This window comes from Penaeus monodon, chromosome 17 (genome assembly GCF_015228065.2).
Source record: "Penaeus monodon isolate SGIC_2016 chromosome 17, NSTDA_Pmon_1, whole genome shotgun sequence".
In the NCBI taxonomy this organism is placed as follows: Eukaryota; Metazoa; Arthropoda; class Malacostraca; order Decapoda; family Penaeidae; genus Penaeus; species Penaeus monodon.
The window spans coordinates 45,047,085-45,064,584 of record NC_051402.1 but is presented as its reverse complement, the minus strand read 5'-3'; the positions used below and the strand labels follow the sequence as shown (position 1 = coordinate 45,064,584).

At 40.4% G+C, this 17,500-nt stretch overlaps 1 protein-coding gene across 1 annotated transcript in view; it reads right to left on the bottom strand.

Moving 5' to 3' along the window:
- The window catches only part of LOC119583391, a 431-nt gene extending 190 nt beyond the window's left edge, over positions 1 to 241 (bottom strand). The window contains exon 1 of the mRNA XM_037931860.1: positions 23 to 241. Coding sequence (XP_037787788.1) covers positions 23 to 241 — 219 coding nt within the window. The remainder of the gene's footprint in view (positions 1 to 22) is intronic.
- Between the last annotated feature and the right edge of the window lie 17,259 nt (positions 242 to 17,500).

Below are 17,500 nucleotides of genomic sequence, written 5' to 3'. Positions count from 1 at the left end.
CTGAACAAGTTGCTCATAATACATCCCATGTTAACTCTGTGCCAATACCATGGGCATTTTTATTACTTCTACTAAGTGCATTTGTATGGGAAGAGGGAGCATTTGGGCTAGCCCCTTGGTTGGCCTGCCTTCTTTTCAGGTATATGTGCCAGGTAAATATCTCAGCTATTAGCAAAAATAGGATCTTTTCAGGTGTTTTCATGTGTGTGGGCAGTGAAGCACCCAGATCGAAGATGTTCATTTTGGCTCAGGCATCAATAACTGCACATCTTATTAAAAAATCTACACTTCTAGCCATCATCAACATTCAATTTACTGGGATGGTGCCGAAGGTGAAAGTAACCCTGAATCTGGTCAGTCTTATGAGTATGCCCTGGGTTGGTGGGCAATTCTAGGGTATGTGAAATGATGATGTGTACCAAAATTGGAACTAGAGTGCAAGTGAAAGGATAAAACTGGTATAAATTTAAAAAATTAACATTACATGTTCCCTGAAACTGCATTAACTTAGCAACATAAACCTGTGAGCAGAAAACTAGTGAATGCAACCACCAGATGTGTGTCCATATCACAACTTAAACATTCTAGTCCCATTTCTAGGATCTCAGAAGCTAATGCTTTGGCTTGTGGCAGGAACTGTCCCTGATGGAATCATGGAATGGACCATCATTCAGGCAACATTCCTTTGGTTGTGACCATCACTTTCAAGGGCAACTTTCCCATCATAATTATATCTACCGCATTTTTTTTCTCATGTTGTATATCACTAGGCCTACTATTGTTTTTTCTTAACCTACTGAAGTTCTACCAAAAATTAAAGTTGACAAGCAGAAGAAGATCCATTAAAAAAAATAAAAGTAATGCTGTGATATTAAATTCTACCGAGTTAATGGTTCCCTCCCCAATAAGAAATCCTTTTTTGAAAAATGCAGGTTAGGAATAAAATATTAAAATTCTTGAACTATTCACTAATTCTTCTATTTAATATATGATCTTTATAACATCAGAATGCAGAATTCTATACTATCTTTTAATTTCATTAAACTATTGTATAACATTTAATGATAATCTAGTTTCTTGAGTTCCCAACCCCCTGATAACAAGAGCAAAATAATTTATAACCCTTTCATTACACAGCCTTTTCTGGCACTGCACAATATATAGTTTTTCACTGATGCCTTGTTTTAAAATAAATATAACAGGTAACTATATACCTCATACTTCTAGCTGAAGAAAACAAAGATGAGGATTTTCTTCATAATATCCAATATTTCTATTATATCACAATGTCATCTAATCATTATCTACTAGTATAATTAGTTAATAATCCTTCACATTTAAAAGATCAACCTCAACCTTTTTCCAAGCATGCTACAAGGACACACAAAGAAGCCCTTATTCCATGAACAAACTCCTATCTTCTATTCATGTTCTATGTCTTTTTACCTACATAAACCAATGCCGAGGGATTTCAATCCTATGTCTCAAAAGAACACAAATTAAATCACATCTGTTCTAATATATTCCTTAAATTATCATGTAAACAGGATGTGGAATCCTTTGGGCTTATAGGCTAACTTTATTTTTTCCTTTTTCTTCTAAGCATTAGGTTATTTCCAATATCATGATAAAGAGCAAAACTACCTTCAAAAAAGGAGATCAATGTTAGCATTTGACATAAACACCAAAACTTTGTATCACTATCTTATTAGGAACAGAATGTGTAGAAGATACAGGTATCAATGGAAATTTTATCTCTTAACAGTTTATCCTTGACAAGTTCATTTACCAAATAAAATTTTTATTGTATGTTTCCTTACTTCCTCATCTAGTTATGTTTCTAATGTCAATACCCACAGCAATCAAACCCTTGCATAATAGGCTAACATACAGCCTTCCATGATAATAAAGAACTTCAGTATGAGTTTTAGAGAAAAATATATATAAATAGAATTTCAATCCTTGCTGAAAGTAAATGTCCGCAATAATTTTTTTTTCTCTCTCTCTCTCTCTGATAGTTCTACAAGCGCTCAGCTAGCAAGGAGTAAATTAATATATTGAAAAATACTAATAGCAACAGAGAATGAAAAAAAAATAATATAATAAAATAAAAAATAAAAAAAGAGGGGAGGCAGTAATCAGATAGGTTGGACTAGTAATTACGGGTCCCTGATTGGTTTCATAATACATATATATCTAATTCCAAAAACTCAAACAATTATTAACTAGATGAGGAAATAATCTTACTAACCTCCTCATCTTATTCCTTCGAAGCTGCTTCAGGAACTCCCTGTCTCTCTCAGCTAGGAGGAGAGGCTCCAGTGCTAAGGTGGCACTCCTCATCTCAACCTCTTCAATCCTGTAATGTTGGTGGCACAATTTATAATCATGCAAAAAGTAATCAAAGATTTGTTATCGAAATCATTTAACTAGATCATACAGGATAAATGCTTCTTTATTGCTAAACTAGTTCATTCTCATTTTTTAAAATTAACAAATCATCTTTTGAGCTCACAGCTGGGCTCACAGGCCATCATCCTGACCAGCAAGAAATGGGCTGAAGACCTAATTAGGCATCACCCAGCATATAGGATTATTCATAACAACATAATCAGATGTTACCCATCGTATATGTATTAAAAGTGAAAACAACGTACCTGATCTTTTGTATGTGCGGAAATAGAGGTACCCAGCCACTGCAGTCATGAGAGAGAAGCCAGCAAATATCTGACGCCCTGAAAATAAATTACAATTAGTTTCAAAGTCAAATTTCCAACTTTATGGAATGTACCATATTATTTTTTGATTAAGTTTTGAATCATTATCATTGGACAATAAAAATGTTTGTTAAATTAAAAAACAAATATTTACTTATGTTTTCTTCTCCAAATGTCACATATTTATAAATAACTACTCAGAAGTCATTTCCAATTTAAATGCACCTTACAAAATGTAAGCATACCAGCCACACCAACAGAATGCCACCAGGAACATGTCATGCCCACTTTTTTCCTTTGCACATGTATTGCTCCAAAAGTACTCAGCCAACTAGGAGTATATTAGTAGGCCTATGACAATCGCTTCCTTTCCCCTTTCCTTTTTGGGTAAAATATAAATTTCTTTTGTTATTACTATTGCTATAGCTATTATCTAACCCACTGGATCCAGGTGATGTAACTCTCCTGTCATGAAAAAATTTGGATGAGGCCTGGGTTATGGGAATAGGTCATGGAAAAATCTGTCCAAGGAACATATACCATCATGTAAAATTCAGTGTCAACCTGGGGTGACAGGACGACTCACCATGAGTACACAAAGATCTTTGGAGGATGATTAGACTCAGCAGCATTAAGGAAGGGCTCTTACATTATTTCACTGGCAAACATTAGTGGTATGCATCATCCTTGAATCATGGTTGGAAGAGTGCTAGCTCCAGGGAGAACACTATTTCCACACACTGGATCCTAATTCTGCCCACCGTGACTGGAAGAGCAGGCTGTATTACATAAAATTGAGTATGAAAATAATCAACATGACACAAATAACACAATGTTACTATTGTATTATTATTGCAAAGAGTTTAGTGTACCTAGAGAAATGCTGTGTGCTATGGTGTCTATCAAGGAAAACGGTTTATTGACTTTTTAAACACCATATCAATGGAAACGGACAAAAAAAATTATTCAGAGATAACAACACAGCATGGGGAGGCAAAGAGTCTTGACATCACACCTATGGGAGAGTCTCCATTCAAGTAACCTAACATCCAGATTTTGGGCAACACACAAGCAGTGAGTAACCCTGATCTCACAGGTTAACTACACTAATAGGAGGAGAGGAGGAGGAGGAGGAGGAGGAGGTAGGAGGAGGAGGAGGAGGAGAGGAGGAGGAGGAAGAGAGAGAGAGGAAGGAGAGGAAGAGGAGGAAGAAGAGAAAGAGAAGAGAAAGAGAAAGAGGAAGAAGAAGAAAAGAAGAGAGGAAGAGGAAAAGAAGAAGAGAAAGAGAGGAAGAGGAAAAGAAGAAGAGAAAGAGAAAGAGGAAGAAGAAGAAGAGAAAGAAAAGAGAAAGAAGAAGGATGAAAAGAAGAAAGAGAAAGAGAAGAAGAAGAAGAGAAAGAGAAAGAGGAAGAAGAAGAAGAGAAAGAGAAAGAAGAAGAAGAGAAAAGAGAAAGAAGAAGAAGAGAAAGAAGGAAGAAGAAGAAGAGAAGAGGAGAAGAGAAGAGAAAAGGAAGAAAAGAGAAAGAGGAAGAAGAAGAAGAGAAAGAGGAAGAAGAAGAAGAAATAATTAAAAAAATTAAGGAAATGGGTAAACAGGTAAGATAGTAGGACTAATAATTGACTCATTAATGACTAGGCAGTTGTGGGGCCATTTCTTCAAAAAAACAAAACTGCTCCTACTTCCCCTTCACCCTCAAAACCCCCAATTCCCACAGGAACTCCCAAGTTTGTTGGCTTAATTTGGGGATTTGGTCTCTGATGAGTGCAGTCCTGTTGTAAACATTTACTGAAGTCTGGTATTCTTTTTGCTCGGGTTCCTATATCATATTCCCTGATTTACTGTGGGTGTATCTTTAACTCATTGGATCCCAGGGATGTGGATGTCTTGTCATGAAAAATCTTCCTAGATGACAAAGAATTCACCATGTATGTATGGTATGAGACACTCACAGATGCTGATTATACTAAGAACATGGTTAATCTAACACCTCCGGGTGGTTTCCCAATGCAAAAGCCCTCTCTCCAGGCTGTATTCATAGTGGCCTGGGCCCCCCCGCTGGGGGATCACTTCTGCACCATAGTGTGCATGGCATGACCATACATGCCCCCGGAAAATGGGACCGGCACACCATGGCACATAAGCACATGCCACCTGGAATATAGTCCTAGCATGCCATGGCATGTACACACATGCCATCCAATGGCAAAGGGTTAATCTTTACAGTATGGATTTAATAAGGAGGGCAAACTGAAGACGATAGTCTATTCTTGTATAGGACAAAAAGTTGCAGTCATCATTACAAGAAATAATCAGTAGACACCAATGGTAATGCCACAAATTATGGAAAAGATCGCAGGAGGTCTTCTTTCAGCCCAAGTCCACTTGGTGATCCGAAGTTTCAGTTCCATCTTGCTATGCATATGAGGTGTAAACAATGTTTTTTGCCAGGGTGGATGGGCAGAGCCACCATCAACCTCCCCCTCAGGAAGTACACCCAGTTATGGCAACTTAGATTGGTCAATAAATTTAGTGACAACCAGAGGGGAATTAGTATCTGGCTAGTGCACCAGTCCTGTAAAGAATTACCAAGAGCATATATATACCTTATGGTAATTGTTCAGAATACGTTGACATGACAAACTATAATAATAGTGGTATTTATGGATTCCTCTACACAGTAGTCTGTCCACATATGTAAGACATTTGTTGCAGAACCCATCTGAATCCCCACTTAATAGGAAGGGCATGAAAAGTATAGGGGTATTATTGCAGAGGATAAATATGAATACCACACATGAACTACTGTGCCCTCTGCACTTTCCCCTTTGGGATCTGCCTCCCTTCAACTGCCGCCCTGAAAGACAAAGTATCTTCCACATCTTCATGGCAAAACAGAGCACATGACAGACATATGGGAGCACCTGATGCTGAGCCTGTCTTCTGCTCTTTCCTGCTGTACATATGTGGTGGATTCTTTACTGTCCAAGGTGGAGGGTTGTGGGACTGAAAGCCTCCATGTGGGGCAATGTCTTGTATATGTCTGTAGTAGAGGGTGAGATCAATCACAGACACAGATCAAATAGATTAATACATGATTCTGAGCTGCCCTTCACCTTCTGCAGATTGTATTCAACTGGGTACTGTCAATATTGTTGCTTTGTATCTTTTAAGACATTATCTTTTTCGGTAACAGTTAAGTTTCAACCGGCCATCTTTTATAAGGCAAATAATAAATGCAAATGACAGTGTGAATAAATCTAAGACACTTATCTTCTATGTACTTCCATAACGTATCATAATCAAAATTTCGATATTTTAAAAATTGCCATACGATGTCCTTTCCTGCCATTAGTAAGCAAAACAATGATGCCATTTTGTTTTTGTACATTTATTGTAATAATCCAAATCTGTACATAGATAAAGCCAGCATAACATTACATGGAGATTTTTTTATGCTTAAGAGGATATGATAATATAACAGTAATACTATAATAATATCTAGTATTTAAAGTAATAATATTTCTTACATTGCACAATTGATGTGTCGGCCCAAAATTAAGAACAAGAAGGAATTTAGAGAATAAGAAATGGACACCATGTATAATGGTCAGTTATTGGCAAACTAGCGGATTATATGATCCAACAAACAGTGACAAATCCTAGCCAATGAAAACTCTGAAAATGAAGTCAGTCTTTTCTGACTAATCATAACTTTGTTTATTTGGAAAACAAAAAATGTTCAGTGCCCTGTCCAAGGAGATGTATGTGTTAAAAAATATATTGATAGCCAGTTGAAAGTTTTACAAGCTGCCAAATATATCTACTGCTAGAAATACTACTGCATCAAGGATAGTGGAAATATAATAACAGAGGTGTGGTGATAGGTTAGTACAATTTAATTAGTGTATAACAAGAACCAATATATTTATCACACAAAACAAATATCTTCAAATAATAAGCAAATGCATCTAATAAAAAGTCTTTACTTCTAATATCAAAATATATGCAGTATTACTGAAAATTATAACGGGTTTGGTTTAATGTCCATTTTACTAAATGTTAGCATAAATTGTTAATCAAGGGAGTACAGGAAATAAATAGGAGGTAAAAAGGTAGGTTTGGATTTTTGATCCCCTGTTTTTTTGGCGCTTCATCTCTGGAGGGTTTGTCAACTCGGTAACAGATACCAGAAACACAGCAAACTAAAAACTAAAATATTTATACGTTTGTTGAATCTCTGTAGTGATAGGAGTAAATTTTCACCCATACAATAACGATATATAATTCTTTTTAAATCCAGGATTTTTCTTTGTCTGATCAATGCCAAATACAAATACATTAAATTATGATTGAACAAAACCAACTCAAATATGAAAATGCATTTTTTTAGGTTTTTTCTTGATGACCCTATCAAATTTGTTTGTAAAGCTCCGTTAATGTTGATCATACCGTAATGGTATTTACAACTATAATAATAAATTTTTGGTACTGAACAGTAATTCTGTGTCAAGCCATAGTTTTGGCCCTCTGAAATCTATGTGTATGTAGTCACGCTCAAACACTATTCAGCACTTTTTTAGTAATAAGTTTATAAACCTTAGTGATAACATCAAAAAAGGGAAGCAGTTCAATATTTATAATTGCCAAATAAGTAAGGTGAAATTTATTTGCCTTTGAGTGCCAAATACTTCTTAAAATAATTACCCATCATAATTATCAGGCTTTTATCTCTATTTTGTTGTGCACACTGTGACAGAACACATTTAATCTAGCAACTGTGGTCGTGTGTAATAGGCAGTAAACCCTTTAAAGAACTATCTGTGAAAGGGTTTTGTCGACAGTCTCGAGCAGTCATATGCATTTAGAATATTTCTCTTTTAGCAATAAAAATGAGGCTACAGCAGCTGTGCCTAAATTGTTTATGACTTTCTTTTCTCTATAGATGGGATTGTCCCTTTCCCTCTATCCTCTTGCCTCCATCTCGGTAACATTAACGTAGTTCCCAAACATGCAGCACAAAACGATGCTTAGACATTTTATCCACTTTGCCATCAGGGAATAAAAGTCATTCATCTGCGGTCAATCCAACAGAAAACAGCTCACAACACTAAACAATGAACAAAAATTCCATTCCGATTAAAACTTTAAAAAATCCCAGGCTGGTGAAACTGGAAATTTTACCAGTCTTTCTCTACCCCACACTGCCCTTGTTTTCCCCGTCTCAAAAATTTAACAACCACAACAAATGAAACAAAATAAACACGAGGTATTCATTCAGTTCATTAAATCCTCTCCCGAACGGCCTTTCGGGACGCTTGGCCTCAGTGGTAAAAAAATATATGCCGTACGTCCTCTGGTTACCACGTTACCTACCCTCAAACTTCTGCTCTAATCTATAACGTTACACTGAACGTCTGACGTAAGCTACGAAAAGGATGACAGTGAAGAAAGTATAAACAGCTAATAGTAATGGTAATTCGCGTAAACACATCCGAGGCAGGCAATCTGCCCTTTTCATAATTCCACGATTTCTAGTCTTCTCGCGAGACCTTTCCACAAATCTCGCGTGCCGTATATACGCAAAGGTTTTAACGTACCCGAGAAAAGAGTTCTCGCAGGAATTCTCTTGAAATTGATGGCTTCATAGCCCCCTTTGGAGGGAGATCCTGCGTCGGCGCCGCCATGTTCCCGGCTCAGCTGATCGGGGAGACGAGGCGCCGGGCGGCCTTCGGCAACTTCCGCACCGCGCATTAGCCGATCTCGCTCGGAGTTGCCCTTCCTCATCATATTGATTATGTCCCGCTTAACATTCTATTATTATTAATTATACATATATATGTAAATATTTTTTTGTCATTTATATATCCTGCCCTACTATATTTTTCCACTAGAATGTAAACTGCTTTTGGTTAGATACACCAATGAATGAGCTTCATGATTTACCAGTGACATCTAGTAGTTAAAAGATAAAGTTTTACGTTTTCTCTTATGTTTATGTATAACTATTATAGGTTTGTTGATTTGTTTATATTGGATTTCTGCATGAGTATACGTAATATACATGGTGCCGATGATGGTAATGTTTAATGCTGAAGACGGTGAAAATGAAACTAAGAATCAAAATAACGATGATGGTGATGATGACAGTGGCTGATGTAGAGAATAATAACAATAATAGTGGGTTTGATGATGATACCGACTGATGATGATGGTATAACACTGACTGCGAATAATATGTGTAGAAATAAAAAATATATATACTAAAGATGGTGCGGCAATGACGATAACGGCGATGGTGATGATAAAAATGATGAAAAGTGAAAAATAAATAATAATAATAATAATATGAAAATAATGTCAATAACAATATAATAAAAACAATTGCTATTACCCTCCGTATCCCTGGTTATTATCATTATAAAAACCAATGGCAATGAAAATTAATACCATCATCATCATTAGTAGTAGTAGAAATCGTTATTGTTATTATTGTTGTTGTTTGTTGTTGTTGTTGCTGTTGTTGTGTTTGTTTGTTGTTGTTGTTTGTTGTTGTTGCTGTTATTGTTGTTGTTTTTAATTATTATTTTTTATTATTATTATTATTTTTTAAATTATTTTTGTTGTTATTATTATCATTATTGCTACTATTAATACTATTTCCCTATCATTATTATAATCATTATCATTGCCACTATCGTCATTATTATTATCATTATTTCCTTATTAATATTATTTATCATCATCATCACCCTCATCATCTCATCATCATCATCATCATCATCTCATCATCATCATAAATTATCACCATCACCATCACCATCACCATCATCATCATCATCATACTGCTACGCCAGTGGGTCTTTGTCCTCTGTGCGAAACATGTTTTTAACATAATGGACCTGGGCAAACATGACACAGCTGGCTGTGGCGGAGGAGCGGAGGAACAAGCAAAGAAAACGGAGTTTGGTGCTGCTCCTGTGAAGACCTCGTGTGTGCCCGTTGACCTGATATAACTTTGTGTTGCCCTTTATAAGCTGTATCGGGGCAGTGTGACATGCTGGTTTTCCCCCTGTATTGTGCCCTATAGAAAAGTGTACGGGTAAATAACTTGTGAAAATTTAAAGGAAAGACTGTCATCGTGTGTTTATTTCGTGCCCTGCCTCTCCAGGTGGCGTTTCCCCTCCTGGTGTTCTGGGGATGTTTGTGTGCTCGGTGGCCTTTTGGGAGCTGTTCATGTTCACGACCCTGGGGATACACGTAGTCTGCCTAGCCTGCCTTGTGTTGGTGGCAGAGAGACGAGGAGGTCGGCGTAAAAAATGGTGTCAGGAGTGGGATTTTTGATATTTGATCAGTGAGGCGCGCCGATTTATCATGTCGTCCAAAGATGGCGGCAGCCTGAGAGAAAAGGAGGCTATGACTGAGGCATGCACGAGTGAGGTGAAAAACGAGCCAGATGGACCTGATCACTGCCATGCTGGCCGGTATGAGGGAGAAAGGGGCACAAAGGGCAGAAAGCAGGCACAGAGGGCACGCGAGCAGGCGCCACCATCTCGTCGAGATGCAGGCAAGGAAGGAAAGAGGAACATTTTCTGCCAACTTGTTCAGGTGCTACAGAGCAATCTTGCATCTGTGAAGATGGAAACTCAGCAGTACACCCGACAAGGCCTGCAACACGTGAAGAGTGAACGGGATGGGAGAGTGCAGACTCTGAAGGGGGGAGGTTCAGGGCCTGAGGGGGGAAAGTGAAGGCGGAAAGGCGGCGCCCATGAGGTAGTAACGTTGCATGCAGAGAAGGCAGACAGGTTCTGGGAACAGATGCCAGAGCGTCAGATTACTGGGGTCTGCCTGGGGTCCGTGGCAGGAAACCCCCGGCCCCGCAGCGTCGTGTCGCAGCCAGTGGTCGCTGCAGAAGGCTGGGGACCCATGGGAACCGCTCCCTTGGGTATAGTTGGGGCAAACTCGGACGCCGGTCAACCCGCTTCTTTGCCTCCCCTCCCCCCCTCCCTCCCCCCCAGGTGTGTTAGTTCACGGCAACGCGTTCTCCACCCTGCAGCCCCTGGGCCCCTTCCAGACATTCTGTGAAGCGTAAGCCAGCTGAGTACCGATGGGAAAGTGGCCTGGGAGGCATATGTCCGCCCAATTTTTAAAATTTGCTGGCATCTGCCCGGGGCGGGAAAGCCAGGAAGAGAAGGCCCTGCAGCGGGTAACAGCGCTAAGGGGCCCCGCGGTGGAAGTTTTTGGGGCATGTGGAAGTTTTTGGGGCATCTACCCGGCATCCCAACATGCCTCTTACACCACGTGGCGGAGGCTTGAAACGCCGTTTCGGGCACCACCACCAGGCCGAGGTAAAATCGGGCCCGCTTGAAGAAGCAGACACGGGGAGCGTGGCGAAGACACTGTCCCAGCTGGCGCAGGATGTGGAGGCGCTGGTAAGGAGGTCGTACCCGGGCGGCTGCGGAAGAATGATCGTGGTCCTGGCCCGCGATTTCTTGTTGACGCTTTGGCAGGACCGCAGCGGCAAATCTACGTCAAGCAGGCACACCCTGAGGACCTGCGGGTGGCGTTGGCGAGGGCCTTGGATTTTCGAGGCCTTCCTGAAGGCAACCAGTGGCCTAGGGCCAGCTTGCTCAGCCCCGCCATGACCTCCGGGCCAGAAGGCTAAAGTGGAGAAGGTAGCATTGAGGAAGGTGAGCCCGTGCACTTTCCAAGGCTTGGTTGGGGCTACGGAGAGGTAGGGCATAGACGTAGTCGGTGTCGGAGGGAGTGGAGAACACGTCCCCCCTCAACCGGACGGATTCTGATGCCTTCCAGCAGTGCTGAAAGGACTGTGGCAGGTATGGTCCACCACCGAGTGCATGTCCTAAGGCTAAGGAATGGTACAGGCAGAAAACTCGGACGGCTGGAGAAGGGTCCGAAACTCAGCCGTCCTCGGTTCCCGGGCCCGACTTGGGTAGCTGCCGTCAAACCAGCACGATGCAGGTGGAGGGCTCAATAGATGGGAAGCCTTTGCTGCCTGACAGTGGACACTGAGGGCTGAGAAGACCCTAGTGCGGCCTGATATTTTTGGCCACTTATGCGACTTCAGACGCACCACAGAGACTATGTGGTGTCACGGGGCATTGTTTTGCAGCTCAAGGGGCCAGTGAGGCTCGTATTGGCGTGGGCAACATGGTGCGGGCGGCTTGCCGGTGTATGTGGCCGATCTGGACAGCACTGGCTGCTGGGCCTTGACTACCTGACGCAGAGTAAGGCGTGCGTCGACCTTGGGGACGGAAGCTGGTGAGGGTGCACGGTGAAGATGTGCCCTTGCTTCCGAGGTTTGGCTGGGGCAGAGGTAGTTACGGCTGAGCAACTGCGCCTTCCCCCCGGGAAACAGAGTCTAGAATCCGGTGTCGCCTGTTAAGAGTGTTTGCGTGGAGTAGAGGGCCTCGTGGAGCCCATTCAAAACCTGCAGCTGGCTGATGGCGTAGCGGTTGGGCGGAGCCTTGTTGGACCAGGGAGGGGTTAGTTGCGTGTTGGTAGCTAACTTCTCCGATAAGGCCCAGAAGGTGCCAGCTGGTGCAAAGCTGGGCACTTGTGAGGAAGTGGAGCATCCAGAAAGAGTCGTTCGGGGAGCAAGGAGTTGGTTGGTGTGGGGCCGTTGCCTGACTTCCTCGAGGACTTGGCGCACCGGCTGTGGGGGTTACCATGGAAGCCATGGTGAAAAAGAAGATGAAGTTAGCCCCAGTTTGCCCGGGGTTGAGGGCGTGGCAGACGCTGACCGAGATTGAGGACGAGCATTTTGGACGGTGAGGGCGATGCAACAGACGTCCAATGGTGACCATGGAGCCAGGTCTTGGAAAAGAAGATACCCCTCTGGGTGCCACTGCCCATCTAAAAGCCGCCCACACCTCCTCCAGAAACGACCCCAGCGAGAGCGAAGAAAGCTGCGCTGAATGAAAGATTTTGTGTTTCTGAGAACTGATTTCAATTACGGTTTTCTTTTGTTTGAAAGAATTATGTTTGTTCCTGAGGACTAATTTTATTTAAATTTTCTGTAGTTTGTTTCAGGTTTAGATATGTCAGAGCAGACGGGTCCCTCCCGCTTGATAGTGGGGGATAGTGCTACGCCAGTGGGTCTTTGGCTCTGTGCGAAACATGTGTTAACATAAGGGACCTGGGCAAACATGACACAGCTGGCTGTGAGCGGAGGAGCGGAGGAACAAGCCCAGAGGGAGTTGGGTGCTGCTCCTGTGAAACCTCGTGTGTGCCCTTGTGACCTGATATAACTTTTTGTTGCCCCGTTATAAGCTTTATCGTGGCAGTGTGACATGCTGGTTTCCCCCTTATTGTGCCTATAGAAAAGTGGGACGGGTAAATAACTTGTGTAAATAAGGAAAGACTGTCATCGTGTGTTTTTTTCGTGCCCTGCCTCTCCAGGTGGCGTTTCCCTCCTGGTTGTTTCTGGGGATGCTGTTGCTCGGTGCCTCTTGGAGCTGTTTCTTGTTCAAGACCCTGTGGATAAAACGTAGTCTGCCTAGCCCCGCCTTGTGTTGGTGGCAGAGAGACCAGGCGGTTTGGCGTTTAAAAATACAAAATATATTAGCACCAACATTATCAACAAAATCAATTATCATTTTACTATCTGTTGTGTAGTTATATCGCTAAGAGAGATGATGGATGTACACACAAAGCTTTATGAATAAGACTGTATACAATCTATATATCGCTTTTCCCCGATTATAATATCTTTTTAAAATCTATGCTAACTATTTCCTATTTGTTTCTATAAAACGATCATCAACATTAACAAAGCACGTTTTCTAGTGTAGACTAAAGGAATCTGATACTTAAAACGTTTTTTTCCATGATGGCTAAAGTTTATTTACAATATATATATACCCGTGAAGATTTCAAAGGACCTCTCAGGATTTTATTCTATATATGAAATCGTACACTGGGGGAACTGAAATTTAAATTTGAATTATTACTTTAATTTCTAATTTTGTCTTGGTCAATTCCCGGACCCAGTGCAGTTTATAAGAAATAAAAAATTAAGCGCTTTGGGTTTCGTTTAATTAGACCTGACAAATTAGATATTGACCTAAACAAACCTCTGAGAATGAGAGAGAGAGAGAGAGAGAGAAGAGAGAGAGAGAGAATGAAAAGAGGGAGAAGAGAATGAAAGAGAGAGAGAGAGAGAGAGAGAGAGAGAGATAAAAGAGAGATGAAGAATGAAGAGAGGGAGAGAGAGAGAGAGAGGAGAGAGAGGGAGGGGAGAGAGGAGGAGAGAGGAAAGACAATGTTTGCTAGGGGTTGTTGGGTGGGCAGAGCTCCCCTCCATTAACTTGTTAAATTGTTAAATTAATTTTTTGAATGACCTGCGGTCCGGGACTGTAAAAAAAAATATCAAGACTGTATCATGGGAATTGTTTAGAATACCTTCGCATGACCCATCATAACAAAATGGTATCGATGGATTCCTCTAATCCTTTAAAAATCCATATACGTTTGGAATTTGCCGCTTTAAACCCCCCCCCTTTCTTGACCCTGATACTAAAAGGGCACGAAAAATACTAGGGAAAATTGGGGGAGGTAAAATTTGAACAACCGCCCCCACGGAATACCGTCACTATAACAGTATTGTCTAGTGGCAGGGGGCTGCTCCTACCCTTCCCCAAACCACCCTGGAAGATAAAGAATCCTCAATGTCTTCGTGGCAAGATAGAGCACACGGCAGACATAAAGGGAGCGCCTGGATGTTGATCTGTCTTATGCTCTTTTTCTGCAGTAAATATGTGGTGGATTCTTTATTTCCAGAGAAGGGTTTGAGGGACAGAAAAATGCCCCATGGGGGGGCAAATACCCTTCATGTAAATAAGAGGGTGAGAGAATTCATTTTATAGACGTATTGCCGTGATCGTGTCATGCGAAGTTTTTTTTGAATATTTTCCAGCCTAATGCCCAGATTTTAGTCCAAGTTTGAGCTGCAAGGAATAGTCGTACATAACCTGCGCTTGCCCTTCACTTTTTGCAGATTAAGACGCAGAGAGAGTGATATATTATATATAATATAAAATTTATATATAATAATATATATATATTTTATATATATTATATATATATATATATACCCGAGAGAGAGAGAGAGAGAGAGAGAGAAAGAGAGGCAGAGAGAGAGATGGGAAAAGAGAGATGAATAGAGAGAGACAGAGAGATGAATATATATATATATATATATATATATATGTGTGTGTGTGTGTGTGTGTGTGTGTGTGTGTGTGTGTGTGTGTGTGTGTGTGTGTGTGTGTGTGTGTGTGTGTGTGTGTATGTATGTATGTATGTATGTGTGTATATATATATATATATATATATATATATATATATATATATATATATATAGGGACAGAGAGAGAGAGACAGAGACAGAGAGAGAGAGACAGAGAGACAGAGAGGGGGGCAGAGGGAGAGAGAGAAAGAGAGACAGATTGACAGAGAGAGACAGATAGAGAGAGAGAGAGAGAGAAAGAAAGAAAGAAAGAGAGAGAGAGAGAGAGAGAGAGAGAGAAAGAGATTGAAAGAGAGAGAGAGAGATTGAGAGAACTGTGAAAGATAGCAATACAGCAATCAACAGACGAAATGGAGGATGGACTTATTATTGGAAAATTTACGTTGTTCAACCTGCGAACTCCAATTATTTTTATACCAAAGGCCACCTTACGCGTCAAGGAAGAAAATACGAGTGTCGGGAAAATCTACAGAAGACACGTAGTACGACCAAAAGCCAAGAGAAAGGATACATGGAAGCAGACGATGGTGAGTCCTTAGAAGAAAAGCTTTCGTTTGGCGAAAAGGCTGCATTGTACGGCCCTGACTTTGTATCACTCCAGGAGGGGTCTGTTATCTTGTGCAATAATGTGGGATAAGTCTAGACAGTATTAAGTATATGTGTAAAAGAATTACCGAAAAAATTATGAACATTATGAGAAATTAAGCTACGTTGTTTGGTCTTGTATTTATATGTCTGATGTTACTGATAATTTAGATGATTTTTGTATGTGTTTAAGGTAGACGGTTCATATTATGCTTCACAGATTTGCATTTTTATTGCCCTGTTTGATCTCTTGGCATTCATGCATGACATGATTTTTGGACATGCAAAAAGATAACCTGTCTTGTTTGGACAACGTTATGTTGCCTATTGTTTGTAAAGGTATTTATCAAGGCGAAGGATTTCTCCATATGAATTTAAGAATTACTATATGTGTGGTATGATTGCATTATTGCTAGACTTTGTTTACACGCATGACCACGTGTCGAATTTATTTACAGTGTCGACTATAACTCTTGCATCTTAAATTCGTATTTTTGTGTTTTATCTTTGTTGGTTGAACCATGCATGTTACGAGTAAAGCTGTGACGGCTTCCGGACACTTAGGATACCGAACTACATGAGTTTGCTGATTTCATGTTTCATCTGATGCCCGTTGATCAGGGGTTCATTAGACGGAAATATAACTAGAATATCATAGGCCTCATTTTAATAGGAAACGGTACCTAGGATATACTTACGGTTACACAGTTTAATGAAATTTTCTGTGTTATTAAGGTAAAATGTGCATTAATATTATTTTTTAATGAAGTTTTGTTAAAAAAATTTGAGAAAAGCATATTCTGTGCACTTTTTCTGTTCAAACTCTAAACAACTTGTTTGGAAGTTGTTTGATATCAATAACATTAATGGTAACAGCAACGACAGCAGCACGAATGATAACAACAACGATAGATATAGTTTCAATTTTATACTGCCATAAACAAAGAGGCAAGAAGCAGAAAGTCTACCTAAATAAATAAATAAATAAAATTGGCCGTCATGGTTATTTCTCAACACAATGTACCGAGGACCATTACGAAGATTTCTAGCTGGTCAAGGATTAACCACATCGTTACAAAACAGATTTTGGATTAGCAGGTCGTGTACTGGAAAGCGTAAGAGTGACGATTAATTTTTGCAACATCCCAAAAGCCAGATTGTGATTTATCCTTGACTGTTGCTGGGGAGAAAAATAGGTAGATAGATAAATAAAAAAATAAATTGATCACTGAAGATAACGATAATGGTACAAATGGTGAAAGAAAATGGCAGACGGGAGGACAGTGGATCAGAGTAATATGAAAAATAGACGAAGAAAAGTCGGACCATTAGTGAAAATGAGAATGAGAGACGGTGAGGGTGACAAGAGAAAGGAAAAAAAAGAAGAATTACACGGTGACAAATAAAGAAAATAAAAGAACGACTAGGGAGAGAAGAGAAATGAAAATAAAACAAAGAAAAAAAAAATACAAGAAGCCAAGGGAGAAAAGAGAAAAGAAATAAAGAAGAGATTATCTGTGTGTTTATGGACGCGTCCGGCAATTACTGTTACTCTGAAAGCAATCGCAGTACACCCGAGTTTATAATGATTTACTGCGATATCGTTGGGGAGAAAGCTATTTCGCGTGTGCCCAAGGAATAAGTCGGGAAAGGAAGGGGAGTCAGTGTAGCAGGGTAGCAGGGGAAAAGGGAGAGGGATCCTTAACAGGGAATAGGGTACTAGCAGGGACGAGAGGGGGGGAGGGGGCAGGGAAGAGAAGAGAACGAACAATTAACTAAATGCTAACTCTTAATTTGAAAATGGATTGGATTGATGTTTCGTACTGTACACGCATATGTCTAGATGTAGTTACCTTTGATAATGACTGTGCCTCGTTTTAAAAGGAGAGAAAGAAGTATTGTTTGAATTACCCCTGAAGATAATTAGAA